The 15484-nt window shown below is 36.8% G+C and overlaps 1 protein-coding gene across 2 annotated transcripts in view; it reads right to left on the bottom strand.

Moving 5' to 3' along the window:
• Positions 1-3400: 3400 nt before the first annotated feature.
• CUL4A (cullin 4A) overlaps positions 3401-15484 on the bottom strand; it is a gene marked incomplete at both ends in the record, with an annotated part of 36994 nt that continues 24910 nt past the window's right edge. For both annotated transcript variants that reach the window (XM_081999393.1, XM_081999392.1), the window contains 9 exons: positions 3401-3496; positions 3794-3946; positions 4805-4977; positions 8789-8894; positions 10033-10146; positions 11412-11519; positions 12537-12622; positions 12963-13073; positions 14793-14897. In XM_081999393.1, the coding sequence (XP_081855519.1) occupies positions 3401-3496; positions 3794-3946; positions 4805-4977; positions 8789-8894; positions 10033-10146; positions 11412-11519; positions 12537-12622; positions 12963-13073; positions 14793-14897 (1052 nt within the window). The remainder of the gene's footprint in view (positions 3497-3793; positions 3947-4804; positions 4978-8788; positions 8895-10032; positions 10147-11411; positions 11520-12536; positions 12623-12962; positions 13074-14792; positions 14898-15484) is intronic.

The raw sequence follows: 15484 nt of genomic DNA on the forward strand, positions 1-15484 counted from the left end.
AGAGTACTAGCATGGAAGACAGAGTACAGGCTGGGAATTTTTACTGGGAAAGACTTTACATGAAGCATGACTCCATTTTTCCTTTTGCTGCATATTGTCTGACTTCACTGGGTTATTTTTTTTCCTGAAGAGACTTGCTAGCAAGAGATAACCAAGGTTATAGTACAGAGTCCACTCTCCCTAACACACCTGCCAAAGATCATAAACTTAGAAATAGGCCTATCTGCATAACAAATTGATGCACTAAAGTTGGCTGAAAGGTATGTAATTTTTTTTTTTCAAAGATGCATAGCACAAAGAAACTGCAGCAGACCAAGAGAGTTAAATGATAAACCCAGGTTCAGATAAAGGAGCACAGGGGAAGCTAAAATACAGAATTAAGAAAACAGGACAGAAGGAGCAGGCATGAAGGAGGCTGTTAAGGAGAGCTGTAATTGCCAGACTTGGGAAGCACCTGCAAGTCAGCAATCATCCTGCATTCTCACACTTGTTTTCCCTCAGAAAATGTTTGATGAGATTACAGGTTGTCACACTTAGGAAAGCTGCTTTTTAAATATATGTAACATATGGCAGATGAGATATCTGAACGTTTAAGTTAAACTGAGTTGAACTGAAAGGTTCTGGTAAGATTGGAGAGCCCCTACCCATATCCCAGATTCCTGCTGGTATTTTCGTCATTCCATAGAAGCTGTTACACGATTTGTTCCGAGGATGCTGAATTGCCAAGATCCAGGTTTTCCAGACAGCTTCTGAACACAGATGCACTACAGAGGAAATCTGTTACTTTGCTACAGCCCGATGTCTTCCACACTGGGTGATGGTCCAGGAAGAAACGCTAAGCAACATCTGCCCTGTGGGCAGAGATACACGCAGGGGGTTTTGTGAACCAGATAGCCAACATCAAACCAACAACTGGTCAAGACTGGATGCTCAGCCAAATCCTATCACCAGCTATCAAAAAGCAATCAAATGCAGCTATTTTGCTATGAAGAAGTGATTGCCATGCTGATTAATAAACTAACTGCTTACCTGTTTGGTTCAGCACATATAAAATCACAGGAAGAGAAATTTGAGGAAATCAAATTAAAAATGAGGACCCCAGAAAAAAAAGATGACTCACTATCACCTGGCCTGTCCATCTTGCCCCTAGTTTTTGGTCCTCTGAAGCAACTTTCAGACCCATTTGGAAGAGTAAAAATCTTCAGAGATCGTGGCATTCTCTGTAGGTTTGGGGGGTAAGGGGATGGGTGGAGATCAGCAGCTAAAGGAGAAGAAAACCAATGCTCCCGTGAGCAGAAAGGCAGAATTGGGCAGAAAAACCCTCTGCAGTACTGCTGCCTGAGGTTATTTGGGGGGGGATGATACAGTAGGGGACAAAGGCATACATCACAGAAAGACAGGCTTCATTATTTCCACGGCTTGCGGAACAGCTCATTTTTAATTGCTATACCAGAGCAATTTGTCCAGAGACTTCTAGTCTATGGCAATTAAGAAAAAATGCACATCTTGGCGCTTTTAATCAATTAACATTGCTTCATAAGGCAGAACCATTTCAGCCATCTTCAGGATACCACCGCTTTTCATCAATTGTTTAAAACCGTTGAACCAGGAAGCTGAGGTTCAGAAGAGGAAGGCAGTACACGTTCACTGCTTGGTATCAGTTACTGCATACTACTGCCAACCTTCTGTGTGGATAAAGCCTCTGCCCATTACATTTCTGTGAGGCACATACTCCTTTTTGTTTTAAAAGTCTGGCAAGATGGATCTGATCAGCTTCCACATGCACAGAAAATGAATTACAACGTGACTGGTATAATTAACACTAAAGAATAAGCTGCACAAATAAACTGAAGTGCCACATTATCACAAAGGCTAAAATTAATATTCAATATGCATCAAAGATTTTATTTGCATTAACTGAAGACTCAAATATTAAAATAAGTCTACATTAAATTACAATATTAAATATGTTTTAAATACAATAAACTAAACATGTTTAGAAACTAAACACAAAGGGAACAAAAATAATTCAGAAGAATGCAATACAATTAATGACACCACATGACAGAATAAGGACTTTAATATGTAAATCCATGAGATGTCAACTCTTAGCAATGTTTACTTTAAGAAGGGGTGGCGGCCTTTTAATTGATGCACAAACCCCGTGTTACATAAATGTAGTAAGGTATCTCTCAAGAAAATATTGCTCAGTTAAATTCTGATTTATGCCATGATCAAAACTCCTTTGGTAGCTCTTTTTCAGAATGAAACACACCAGTATGCAAATCTGGAAAAATAAACAAAGTCTTGTATTACCACAAAAGTTGTCTTCCTTAGAGTTACAATTATCGAACAGATCTACAGTGTCTTTCATTCTTTAATGCAAATCAACTTACATATATACAATATGTAACAAAGTACTCACAAAATCCTCAGTCTTTCAAGACAAAAAACTATGCTTTCACAATATCAAGACCACAGAAGTCTTTTTAAAAAAAAATGTTTTGTTTTTTAAAGTGGTGCACGCTGTACAGTAGGCTCCCTGTATGTTATTTTCAAGGCAAAACTAAATGTTACGGCAATTACATAAACAGTGATAAACACCTGTTGCCCTAAAATGAGGTAGGGCCTCTTTGACTCAGATCTAATATTTACCACCCAAGCCAGGAGAAGTAATAATAAAATAATAATCCGTATCCTAGCTAAGTAATCCAGCAACTCACTACACACATGAACACAGTTGTCCTCTTGGCACTTCAAGGATCTCACTTCAAAATCTGATTTATCCAAACCAGACTGAAGTTTATAATCATTTGAAAGCAAATTAACTGAAGACAAGTTCAAGGGTTTTCATGGTGCATAATTTCAAAAATTCAGCATATTTCAACAACACTGCTTGTACGTAAGTGTTCAGCAATTAAGGTTTTTTAAAAAGTTACCCAAGTTGTCACTGTAGCTAAAGAATGCAGCATATAGGGTCTTTATGGATGCAGTTAGGAACACATAAATGAAGAAACCAGGCTTGCGTCTATCACAGAAGTATTTCTCACACAGGTAGTTTTACCTTTCCATCCAACTTCAATGACAGTGTTAAACAAAACTGCAAAACTAAATTTTGAAGAACCCAAAAGAACAAAAGAGTAACTAAAAGAAATAAAAAAATGACGCGAAAGATTTGTAAGGAGTCTTCATAAGGATGATCAATCAACATATCATTTTGCTTCTCTTCCACAGCAGTGCATGCAGCTGGCTGAACAGTATACATCAACCTGAAATCTGCTAAAAGGAAAGTCTGGAACAGCATAGGTATTCAGTGTCCTGAAGATATATGTGGATGATTTTGGTTTTTACTTTTCGTGTTTGCTTTTTATTTTTTTAAAGTAAAAGTATTTCCTCTCCATTATGCAACATAGTGGTACTGATTGGGGTTGTCTTTGTCTCTCTCCATATAGTCTCTGTCAATGAGAGATTCAATCCTCTTTTTCAAGTCTCCAGGCTACAAGAAAAGGTGAGATTAGTAAAAAAGTTAGCAATATAAATGCAAATATATTTTATTTAAAAAAGAAGGACTGCTAACAGCTACATAAGAAAATGCGCCACAGCAAATATCTAAATATAATTTCCTACTGATACTCTGTCTCATTTCTGTTCACGCACTCATTTTAATACCTTAATCTTTGGATTTGATTCAGACATATGTCGCATTTCTTACTCTTACAGACAAGCTGAATGGAAAAATATATTACACATTTTTAGATAATCCTAGGATAGTTTGAAAAACAGAATCAGTTACCTTTACGGGAAATTTCAGTTGATTATACAATTCAGAAACAAGGAGATTATGACCAAGAGTCTTTCTCATCTTCATTATTCGTACAATAGCAGCATCAATCTGATATTGCCTGTCTTGAAATACTCTTTCAGTTGTGCTGACCTGTTCCTCGACCTAAAGAACAATACGGCATCACAAATCATATCACCTTTTATTGCTATTTTTTTATCAATTTTACTTCTGTAGTTAACCTTTCCAATGAAATTAAACTCATGTATTCATCTTTGGGACAGATGCATGCATTACTGCATCCTATGAACTAAGTGATTCTGAAGCATACTGCTAAATTAAAAATTTAAAAATAAAATTAAGGATAATGTAAAGAAAAAAATACTGTCTTATTTTAAATCTATTTGATAAATTAAATGACATCCTAAAAACTCACTTCATATTTTTGAGAGAACACGTAACAGTTTGACAGCCTAAATACAGTAGTCTTCTGTATCAAACTGTTCAACTCCAATTTGACTTTTAGGGATTTTAATATCAAAAGGCAAAAAGGAAACAGCTCAATGTTAATTAAAACATGTCACCTTGTGTCGAGAGTCAGGATTCAAGTACAACAAAGACATCACTGCAAAAACAGGGACAACACTGACTTTAATAACTGTCTTATCCGCTAAATAAAGAAGTGACACAGTGACATTTGATTCATGAGTTCAATACAGTACCAACACTTCAGCCATACCACAAAAACTTCTAAGATGGACTGAAACATTTACAAGATCTATCAGTTTAATATATTAGGCATTTAAATTTGAAAGCATAGGAACCTAAGTTGTTTCAATGTCAGCGAGTTTTAAAATCTTTATTGCCTCTGCAAGTCATCCTGTCTACAAAAAAAAAGTATCCGTCTCCTTTCTCCATATGCAAAAACTACAAGAGGAAATGCAGAGATTCTGTCTCTCCATGTGAGACATGCAGATAAACAGTTAACATAACCAGAATGAATGCAAAAAAATAAATACATACCGTTTCTTTCATTTGGATTTGGTTGATCTTTATTCTAAACAATTTGTGCTTGAAATCACCATTAAAGATGAATTTATCTCCGTCTTCTACATCCTTGCCCTTTGGATTTTTAATCAATACTCGTGCTTTTCCACAAGCTAAAGACTGCAAGGTTCTCCTTAATTCACTGTCCTCTGTGAAGAAGTTCAAAGTATGGGAGAAAGCAGAACAAAACATTAACATGAAGAGTTTATGTGATTAAAGTTACTGCTTTTATGTTAATACCTTGTTCCAGCTAAGTTCCAGTCAGGTAACAACTTCCAGCCTTCAAGCTTGGTCTCACATACTTCACAGGGGAGTGCTGAGAGCATGCACAGAATTGTACATGTCAAGAGGATAGACTCGGGCTAATCTCAGTGAGCCTTCTATCCAAAAGTAGTTTTAGAAAATATTTCACATTAATGTGTGCCTGGTTTTATTGCTTTAGTTTTGTTTGATAGTAACAGGTCTTTAAAAGAAAAAAAAAATCAGTTCATGAAGAAACTCAAGCCACCCATTTTATGATTTCATCACTATTTTTAACACAAGTCAGAAAATATATAATGAAATAAAAAAAAACCGACGAGTTTAAATTGATAGGAACATGTTTTGTGAGAAGGCAGAGATGACAAGCTGTTATATTCACAAACCTCCCTCACAACAGGAAAGTAGTAGAAATGAGTGGATGTGCAAAACTTTATCTAGTAAGATTTAAAGCTAAAAGCATTTGGACAAGTAGATAAAATGAAGTCTAAAACATTCTAATAATTATATTACAAAGTCTTGTACAGCCTCTGCAGTCTCTAGAATACTGTCATTCACAAAATGAAATTATCACCAAACGTGTCAGATCTCCTGAACAGATGTTTAGTCTAAAAATTGAAAGAAAGGTTTTGCAATCTAGTGCTGAAGTGCAGTGTACCTGAGTGAAGGATTAACACTATTATTATTTCTAAAATACTTCTAACTTTCACACAGAGTGACCCTCTTTTTTTTTTAAGCTTCCAGCTGTTCTGTGATTACTAAAAAAACCCAACCTTTAAACCACATTGACTAAACAGGTATTTATGATGTTTCACCCTTCCTGGGTGTTTCATCTTCAGTAAATGCAGGTTGTTGAGTTGAGTTTTTGTCCAAACAGAGGATGCTGTTAAAAACACTTGGGATGCTTTTGGAGCTTTGCTTCTGCCCTGCATGCCAAGTTGCAGGTTACAGTATGCCAAAGAGAAGGAATCTGCAATTACTTATCAATCACTGAAATACAAGTAAAAATGACATCTCTTAAGAGGCTTTCTTGATAATGGCAGGTAAAAACATGGAGTATATTTGGGCAACACATCTCAACGCAGCATGGTTACCAAAGAGAAGGTAACCTTTCTTTCTCTGAGTGACATTTTATGCATTTGCTAACTGCAGTTTATGTACCAGGGACAACCTCATCTCTTTAAAAGAGACTGACGATAATTTATTCTAACAGTAACTGGAAACCACAAGTTCCAACTACGGCCCGTTAATGCAGATGATGACAGTGATATCCTAAAGGGCAGAAATCCATGTGATTTTTTTTTTTTTTTAAGTAATCTGGTAATCACCCATTGAGAACCCTTCAGTGTTTTGCTCTTCCCTGAACCTGTTGTCTTGAATTCTGTAAACTTCCAGCTTTTACAACATGTTGTTTAGTTTTCACCACCATGTGCTCATTCTGTTTTATGCCCTCTAGCTTTTTTTTTATTTGAGTAAGAAAACATATCATTGCTCACCGATTTCTATTTGCCTTTTGATCTATTTAGTTTAGTCCTAGCACACTTAGCTGTTCCTCATAAAGAAGCTGGCTCATGCCTTCAGTCTTTATTCCCATTCTCTGAACTCTTCTCGGCTCTACTATGTTATTTTTAGATGGTGGAGTGAGAAGTCTGATAAACCCTACTGATTTTCTAAAACATTTTAGTGTTCTAGCAGCTTCACTCCATTTGAAATTAGATGGAGCCCATCCATCTTGTACAGGTTCCCTCTATTTCAAAGGCTTTCCTACTTCCTAATAAATCTAGGCTCTCTTCCATATATAATTTTTCAAGCATACATTGGAATTCTGCCTGTTTGACTGGCCCTGCACATGGTGTTTACAACATTTAGAAACAGTTTCTATGGCAACCCTAATGGCCAAGTTTTGCCCTCCAGGATTTCTACCACAACCAACATTATCTGTATCCACGAGCCAGGACCTCTGGTTCCTCCAGGTTGGTCTCTGAGAGTCTGGCCGTCAGCACCTCTGCCCTTCATGGTCAATTCACCAAGCAGCTGCATCACAAATTCAGCTACTTTTTCTAATAATTGAATCTCTGTTCTTTTCCATCTAGTCGGGATACCAGCCTGCGGCAAAGCAGGATCATCCATGTAGTAGGAGACAGGAAGGGCACAGCATGGGACCTACTTCCGAGATCATTTCTGGCTGTAAGAGTTTCCTCTCCTTTAGAAGTAGGGAGACTGCTAGATGGGAATGCTACCTCTCTAAAGCAGCTCCAAATGCCTCTTGTATGTAGAGTCTGGGAAGAAAGAGATTTTATGTCATCCATCCTGGCCCCACGGGAACCCCATGGACCATGAACTGTCCTCATAACCTGCATTTCTATACTATTTCCCCATAGGGGAGAGAAACACAGACGTGGCACTCAGTGTGATGACATAACGTAATACAGATAGCTCCCTACTATCAATCGGTTCTATCCAGCTGCCTTAAAAACAGCCTACTGAAATCCTTTCTCTTGTGCTATAATGGAACGGATTTCCATGCAGCAGATTTTATCTGTTGCTGTCAGGCAAGTCAGAATGCAAGCTCCAAGGTACAGCAATATAAGATGAGAAAGCAGTATCTGCATCAGGCTTGCATGAACTTATGTTTGTTCTGTAACCACTGTACTCTGACCCAGTGAGCCTCTCTGGACAATCCTGATGCTTATCATTCACACTGGCATGAGTTTTCTTCAGCTCCCTTAGCATTAATGGAGTGGATGACTAAGCAACTTCAAGCACTGATGCTGAGAAGCTGGAGCGCCCGGGCTGTACTGCCTTCTGCAACGCACTGTTCTGAACCACAGGGATTCTTGATATCCCCCTTTTACAGTATTTTAGTAAATATATTTACAATATTTTAGTACTTGCATGGGTTCAAATACTCTTTCAGCAGTTGCTGTATTGGGTTGATCTTAAGATTCACCATGTGAAGTGCTACTGGGTATGACCTGCTGGTTGATGCAGAAATTCCAGAGAGTAAAGAGATGATAGCATTATTCTTTTTAATGCCATTGGCTGTAACTATTTCAAGGAAGTGTGAAATTTTGAGAAAAATCACCCAAGAGCATAAGAACACAGAAAGTAGATACTGCAGATGGTTAAAAAGAAAAATATACTTTTCCCCAGTTTTCTTTGTCCTTTCTGCCTTCAGGTTTCAAGTGCAGAGGGAAACAGCTATAAATTATACACCCTACAGGACACTGCTCTTCTTAACAAATCAGACCTATTGTAAATGGGGCACTCCAGCAACAGTAATGGAAAACTTCTGAAAATACTCTCTTGAATCATCCCAAAATGACAGCATTCTACAACAGATCATTTTCAAAATACAATTATTTGAAAACTGTAATGGAACAAAAATAATCTGTACACAAAACAGCCTTTTTCACCACTTGAATTTGAAGAATTGCAATGATAAATTTTGTAAATCTAATAGGTTGTTAATAGTAACATGTGCTACACAGCTCTTACCATTAATTTTGTGAAGCACCTTTTTTATCTACACTAGGAAGCACCAGCAGTGTGTTTTCCTCATCTCTTTTGGTGTCTATACACTATTGGCTCATAAAGTTTGTCCTAATGATCATGGCAAATTTTTTAAAATTAGGCCTTTACAAACCAAATCATAATTGGCAATGACGAATAAATTTAAGAATCAAAAAGTATTCTTCCTACCTACACCAGTGACCATTTTAATGTCTTCAAAACTGAATTCATCTCCTTCATTAAACATAAGCAACACTAATGTCTGAAAAAGCGATACTTGAAATTCTTTCTTTCCCTAAAAAAAAAATAAATCAAATAATTAGAACTAATATTCAGAGCATTTTCTATTGTATCCCCCAAATATGACAAGTTACAATAGCTATACATTCTTGTTTCTATTTCCAGAAGGAGATGTGCATTTTAGAATGCCCAGCTCACAGAATAATTTGCTTGAATGCAGTATCAAGGAAACAGGATATTTTTAAAACATCTTTCTTTGCTCCTCTAACAGTAGCAATACAGCACACAGAAGCAGCTCATTAGAATGGCCTTGTAATTACTTTACATCATTTACTTCATACTTGACCCAAGTTTCATTTTACAGCGATGAGCAAACTAATACAAATGAGATCTTGGCATTGGATCAAATATGAAAGAAACAAAAGATAATTTTGGTTTACTATGATACAGAGCGCAGTATTATCAGGAGCACAATGTTTCTATAAAGAGGCAGTGGAAAGGAAATAAATTAACTCAAACTCTTCAGACAGCTGTAAGCACTTCTGTCAATTGACAACTACAAACCTATCCATCTTACTGTTACATAATACCGAAACTTCTAATTCCCTACTCACAATGAGTTAGTAAAAGAATTCAAGTTTTCTTGTCTTTGCTCTGACTCAATTAAGCTGCATTATTAGCAAGGCAAGATATTCCATGAGACAAAACAAAACCACATTAAGAAACAATGCAGTTACTTAAGACCTAAATAATTCAACAAGCTTTTAAATTTTAACCACAGTCATTACATCACTAGCACGCTTCAGTCTCTTTTTGTATCAGTGAAGCATTCTAGAAGCGTCACCAGTATTTCTGTGATCAAAACAATTCCATATTAAAAATAAAAATCTGCATTTTTTTCTTTAATTAATTTCCTGCTTTATTACAACCTTTATTTGAATGAGCAACAATTCCTATCAAACAAATACAAATGTTACCATAAGATAACACATTGTTGTCTTCCATTAGCTAGGTAGTATTTCAGTTTAATTATAAAAAGCCTACTTCTATACAAAGTAACAGTATTGAATTGTGATTGTTTCTCCGCAAAAAATGGTACTACCATCATTAAAAAAATACAGTACATGACTAGGTTCCAAATAACTGACCTAAATTTTATCCCGACAGGCTAAGCATTAAACAAGCTAACTTACTTCCTTAAATTCTGCCTTTAGAACAGCATGCCCTAAAGTGGTTTGCCACTGAAGCTTTCGACCACTGTGTTTTCCCAGGTAAAAGGTTTTAAACACCTCTTGAAGCTTTATCATCTGTATAGCAAAGAGATAACACAGTTTATTAGTTTTATACCAGTGGTGCCAGATGATTTCAGATATGTAATCGTTTTGGTTCTTCTCAACAATGCTGCATAATAAGCGTTTCTGTGTGAAAAACTAAATCCAAAAGCAAAATTCTGCTCTCACGTACACCAGTACTACTGTGCACAAAAGAAAGCCTCAAGTACAGCTTTTCATTTCCCGGTTTCTTTGTTGGTTATTTTTTGCGGGGGGGGAGGTGGTGGTGTGTTTGTTGCTTGTTGTTTTTTTTTAGTAATAGAAGTAAAATAACCCCTCATAAAGGGTTTTAAACCTCTGAAATAAATGCTGTTTTGTCCTGGACTTTGCATCTGACCAAGAAGTCACCAGACAAAAAGCATACATCTCACACCTATACACTGATTATTACCATCTGCTCCCAAGTTCTTCCTTTAGTTTGTCCTATCCTGATTCAAGTCTGATTCCAGTACTTTACACCCTCTTTATTCCCAAGCAAGGGGCTTTTACCCCTCTATTTCCATGACGTGTTGCTCAGGTTGGATCCTTCTGAAGTAGTCTGCTACGGAGAAAAAGATGCCATGGGAGCAAAGGCACAAAAGCTTCCACAGCTTCTGACTTGAATGGGCACGTTGCTACTACCTTTGGGCTCTGAAGTGCTTCCCACGATTCAGATGAAGCAAAGTATTGCAGGAAACAGGACTCCAATTACGTATTTCAACTGAAATCACTACTGGTAGGAGCTTTGCAAAAATCTCTCAACTTGGAAGGCAATCTTTTTTCAGGCAAATGCCATTTAAATGCAGGTGCTAGTTTTGTGAGACACGTTGCAGGGAACAGAGGAAAGATCTTACAGAAAAAAAGAACATGCAGTAACGTAACTATTGGCTAGATCAAAATGCCTGATCACTGTAGTTAAAGATTGACTAAATTGAGGTGTCAGTTTTTAAACTTTTAAGTGCTTGACTGCAATGTTAAATAGGACAGTGATTTTATTTAAGACTATTTTTAGATATTACTATTACTATTAAAATTATTATTAAAAAGGTGAAAAAAACATATGGAGTTAACTAATCACCACCAAAAAAAGTGGATTTTATCCACCACATTTTATTTTTTGCAATTTTGGAACCTTTAAAAGGAGATAAACCTCTTAAATGTCTAGCAGAAAAAAAATTACATGAAGGCATTAGTTCACCCTATGATACTGATTATGATTCCACTCCATAAAGTGCATTTAGAAGGAGAATTCAAACACTAACCTCTGAATTCAAGTTGACTTCCATAGGTGTGTAAGTTGGCCAATATCCCATAGTTAATATATTTACTGTCAGGTCTATGTTTCCTGGGTCACTTTGGTTCTGCATATACTAAAATACAAGAGACAAAAAAAATCATTCAACTATACTGTTTGCATGCTAAATTAGAAAATATATATACTTAAATTGGAAATGTAAAGTTGGTAGAATAATGAAAGATTTCTACAGGCCACATCCTTGGTTAGACATGCTCTGCCAAGATTTTTAATTTCGTGACTATTTATTGCTCCTGTTCCTAGTTTCAAAACATGGCAAGTGGTTGGAAGTAAAAAGAAACAACATGCCTTGAAACATCCTAGCCCACAGTCTTTACAGGGTATTAAGGTCAAAGGCACTTCAATCACACACAACCAAAGCAAAAGAAAAGCTTCTGATCAGAAGCCAGTGCAAGAATTAGAAGATCAAAAGGATCCTCTGAGACTTCCACATGTCTGTTAGACAATACATTTTCTTATCATTTAAGCATAGCATCAGTCAAGCCAGGGTGCAAAGTCTGGGACAGAACAGTCGCTATTTTATTACAGGAGCAGGTGTCCTCGGTTAGACCTCTACCCCAGTATCCTGTCTTCAATAAAGCCCCAAAACAGGTACCCCAGGAGAAATGCAACAACAGGGTGGGCCTATACAGTATTTCCTCCAAGAATTCCCTTGGTCACCAACAGGTTGGAAGCTTTGGGGCTGAGACATATATGATTTCTGTGCACTTAGAAACCTTCAGGGAGTTTCTCTGGTGTGGGTCATTCACAAAGAATTCATCAGAGCAGCAACAGTTTACAGAATGAAGTGGTATGGACTTTAAAAGATGTCAGACAACTAAATTACTATGTGGTGTTTAGACTGCAATTTACTTAAAAAGGAATCAAAACTGTAAGATAAGATTATCTCTGAATAGATATACAATAATTCAATCCTGTTCTATAAAGAGAACTATAAGTAGACTCTCTTACTATGACCAGGACCTGCTCAAAAGCTGTTTTGTTTGATTTTAGCTTAATCCAAGGTATAACACCATTAAGTGCTTCCCCATCACTACTGACAATTTAGTACACAAACAGAAGCTAAATGTACCTGCTTAAACTGAACCATGACATCTTTAGATAGTTCCATGTCCTTGAACATGCCCTCCAGTTTGCTGGTAAAAGCAGCGCCACATTCTGTCACACGAATTAAAGCAAAGATCCCACAATTACAAAAGAAGCACAGAACAAGCAATAAAGGTTTAACCTGAGACAGCTGAGCCAGATTTGCCAGGGTCCAGCACACCCTCAACTAGGTACATGTTTTAAGGATTTTGCTCCTCCGTAGGTACATTAAATGAACCAGTCACATATCCAAGAGATCAGCCCAATAGTTCTCACTGGGCACAGTGAAAGCTGTGATATGCTCAGCTATTACTTAAAATCTGGCTTGTCACTTCTTAAAGCATGAGAAAATAAGGATTCAAATTTACATGCCGAAAAGTAATAAAAATTTAACGCATCTGAAGACGCCTACCATGTTTAAGCTTTGACAACATGGACTTCTCAGCATCTACTGATGCACTTTTCCCGACCAGCAGTCTTTTGGCCAAGTCTTTCTTATAAAATGCCTCGAACACATCTTTACCTGTATAGAAATTGAAACAAAAATAAAATACAAATGAAATCATACATTCTATTTACACGATTGCACTTCAGGTTTGTGACACAAGCCTTTCGCATGACGTGCTGATCAGCAGAACAATATTCAATATGCAACAGCAAAGAAAAACATGTAGACATCTTGTTCTTTTTATATTTGAATTATTTTCTTAACATATTTTGCAAAATTTTTTACTTCTTTGCCTTTTTTCTTTTTTTTCCCCCACCAGGAACATGGGCTGCCTTGTATTTCGGATTTGCACTAGCTGCAAGTCACAGGAAATTATTCTGGTGTCCAGAAGAACATTCTCCTTCTAGTGGTCTGATTTATTAAAACAAGAAAAAGTGTTCCTATATATTAAAGAAACAATCTTTAAAAGCCTAAGGTGAAGAAAAAGTGACAGAAGTCTTCTCCCTTGGTTTGCCAATAGTCTCTTGAAATAAAGAAGTCATACAGGCACCCACAAACTTTCACACCTTAAACCAGAGCTTCCGCAAATCTTCTCTATTGATAGTGCAAAGATACCAGAAAGTTTTTTCACTTTTAAGAGGAAGGCATTCACTGCAACTAAGGGCACTCTTTGCACTGCCTACAGTAGCCCCTCCTAATTCCCTGCAAACACCTTCCAATGCATATGTAGCAGTATCTCTGATACTCTCCCACTCTTCCCCCAGTAAAGTGCCATTTCAAAATACTATCAAAAAGTCCAATGCCCAACAACTAACTATTAATTATCATCTGCCCTTAAAAGGACTCTTGCACACTAGGTATCTCAAAACAAAATTACACTTATATCTCAGTACTACAAAAAATATTAAGAGAAAAAGAGCTGGTCACAGTTTCAGATTAACAGAAATTAATCTCCTAAACTGAGAAGTGGCCAGTGACACTGTCTTCATTCACTATCTCCATCTAATACCCTCTGCATTTGACAAAAATCATGATGCAAATGATATTACTTTATGACTGGTTCCTTGTCTGCTTTCCCATTATACTGTACTCGTTTTGGATTTTATGAGGAAAGAACCCTACGGATCTCAGAACAAACTAATACAGAACTGGGTAGTTCCTGCTCATTCCACCCCAGGCCAGCACACACATCCCACTTCCCTCAAAACAGGTGACCACCCATCTCTACTGGACTCAACCATGTATTTTTTTCTGATATCCAACCAGGCAAATTCTTCTAACACATTTCAAGGCTTTTACTCAGACAGGGACATACTTAGGGAAGTGCATTTTAAAGACAGTAAAACACAGAAATAGCTTTTTTCTCTCATTATTCTGAGCCCTCCTCTGTGTTCATTCTCAGCCACAATGAGAAGAGACAAGTCACTCATTGCATTTTCATGTACTTCACACTTATCCTGAGGTGGTCAGGGTGGAGAAAATCTGTACTAACCTTTCTGTGTCATGAGAGGAGAGGCTGTGGTAACAGTTATGATTCACTTATGTGAAAAACACTTGGCCACCAACAGCTCTGACTTATGTCTCCACTCACAGACTGTAAAAGCTCTGTAAATTGCCAATCTCCATAGCATGAGTTGTCCTCCCTGCTATATTTATTGTTCTCCTTCAGATGTAAGGCAACCTGAATTTAAAACCAAAGTCTAACAGAAACTCATGCTAAAAAAGATCTCTTACATTCAGAGGAATACAGTTCTTCATTTTTAATTGCATCAACAGTGAACAGATATTTCTTACCATGAATGAATCTAAATATGATCATGATTTTATCAAGGATTCTTTCCAGCTCTTCATCAGTTGCTTCTTTATTACCAGCTCTTAACTTGGAATCCACATACTTTGCTACAAATAAATAAAACAGTTTAACAGCTTTTTAAAAGAAATCTAAGCTAACTTAAGCATCTCCCAATTGAAATATTGATGTATGTTAAAATATACGACAAGTGCTAAATTTTCTATTTTCCCTTCTCCCATCTCTATGTTCAGTGGAATGATAGAGCCCTGCTGTACTACTGCCATAATGGAAAAATATCACAAAAAAGAACCATCCAGGGAAAACAACGAATACAGTATAATCATTAAAATTAATGCATCAGAAATACCCACATTCTATGTTATAGTCATAGCAAGTACATTACTTGTTGAAAGACAACGTTTTGGAAGTGTATGATGCATATGAATGTATTCTATGAGAAACAGAAACAAACAACACAAAGAGGACTATATTTTTGTAGACCTTTACCATGTCCCTCAGGCTCCTTGGTAGGAGCAAACCAAAATTTAAATAGAAGCAATGCTTTCAAGTTAGTAGCTTCAGAATGCCAGTAATAAGGTTAAGCCATGAGTTTAGCTAAGTATTTATTAAGCCACATTAGTATCCTTATACAATCTTCTGCATAAGATGGAAACCTTTGCAGGAGCTGAAACAC

The sequence above is a fragment of the Phaethon aethereus genome (genome assembly GCF_964289735.1).
Source record: "Phaethon aethereus genome assembly, chromosome: 1".
Classification (NCBI taxonomy): domain Eukaryota; kingdom Metazoa; phylum Chordata; class Aves; order Phaethontiformes; family Phaethontidae; genus Phaethon; species Phaethon aethereus.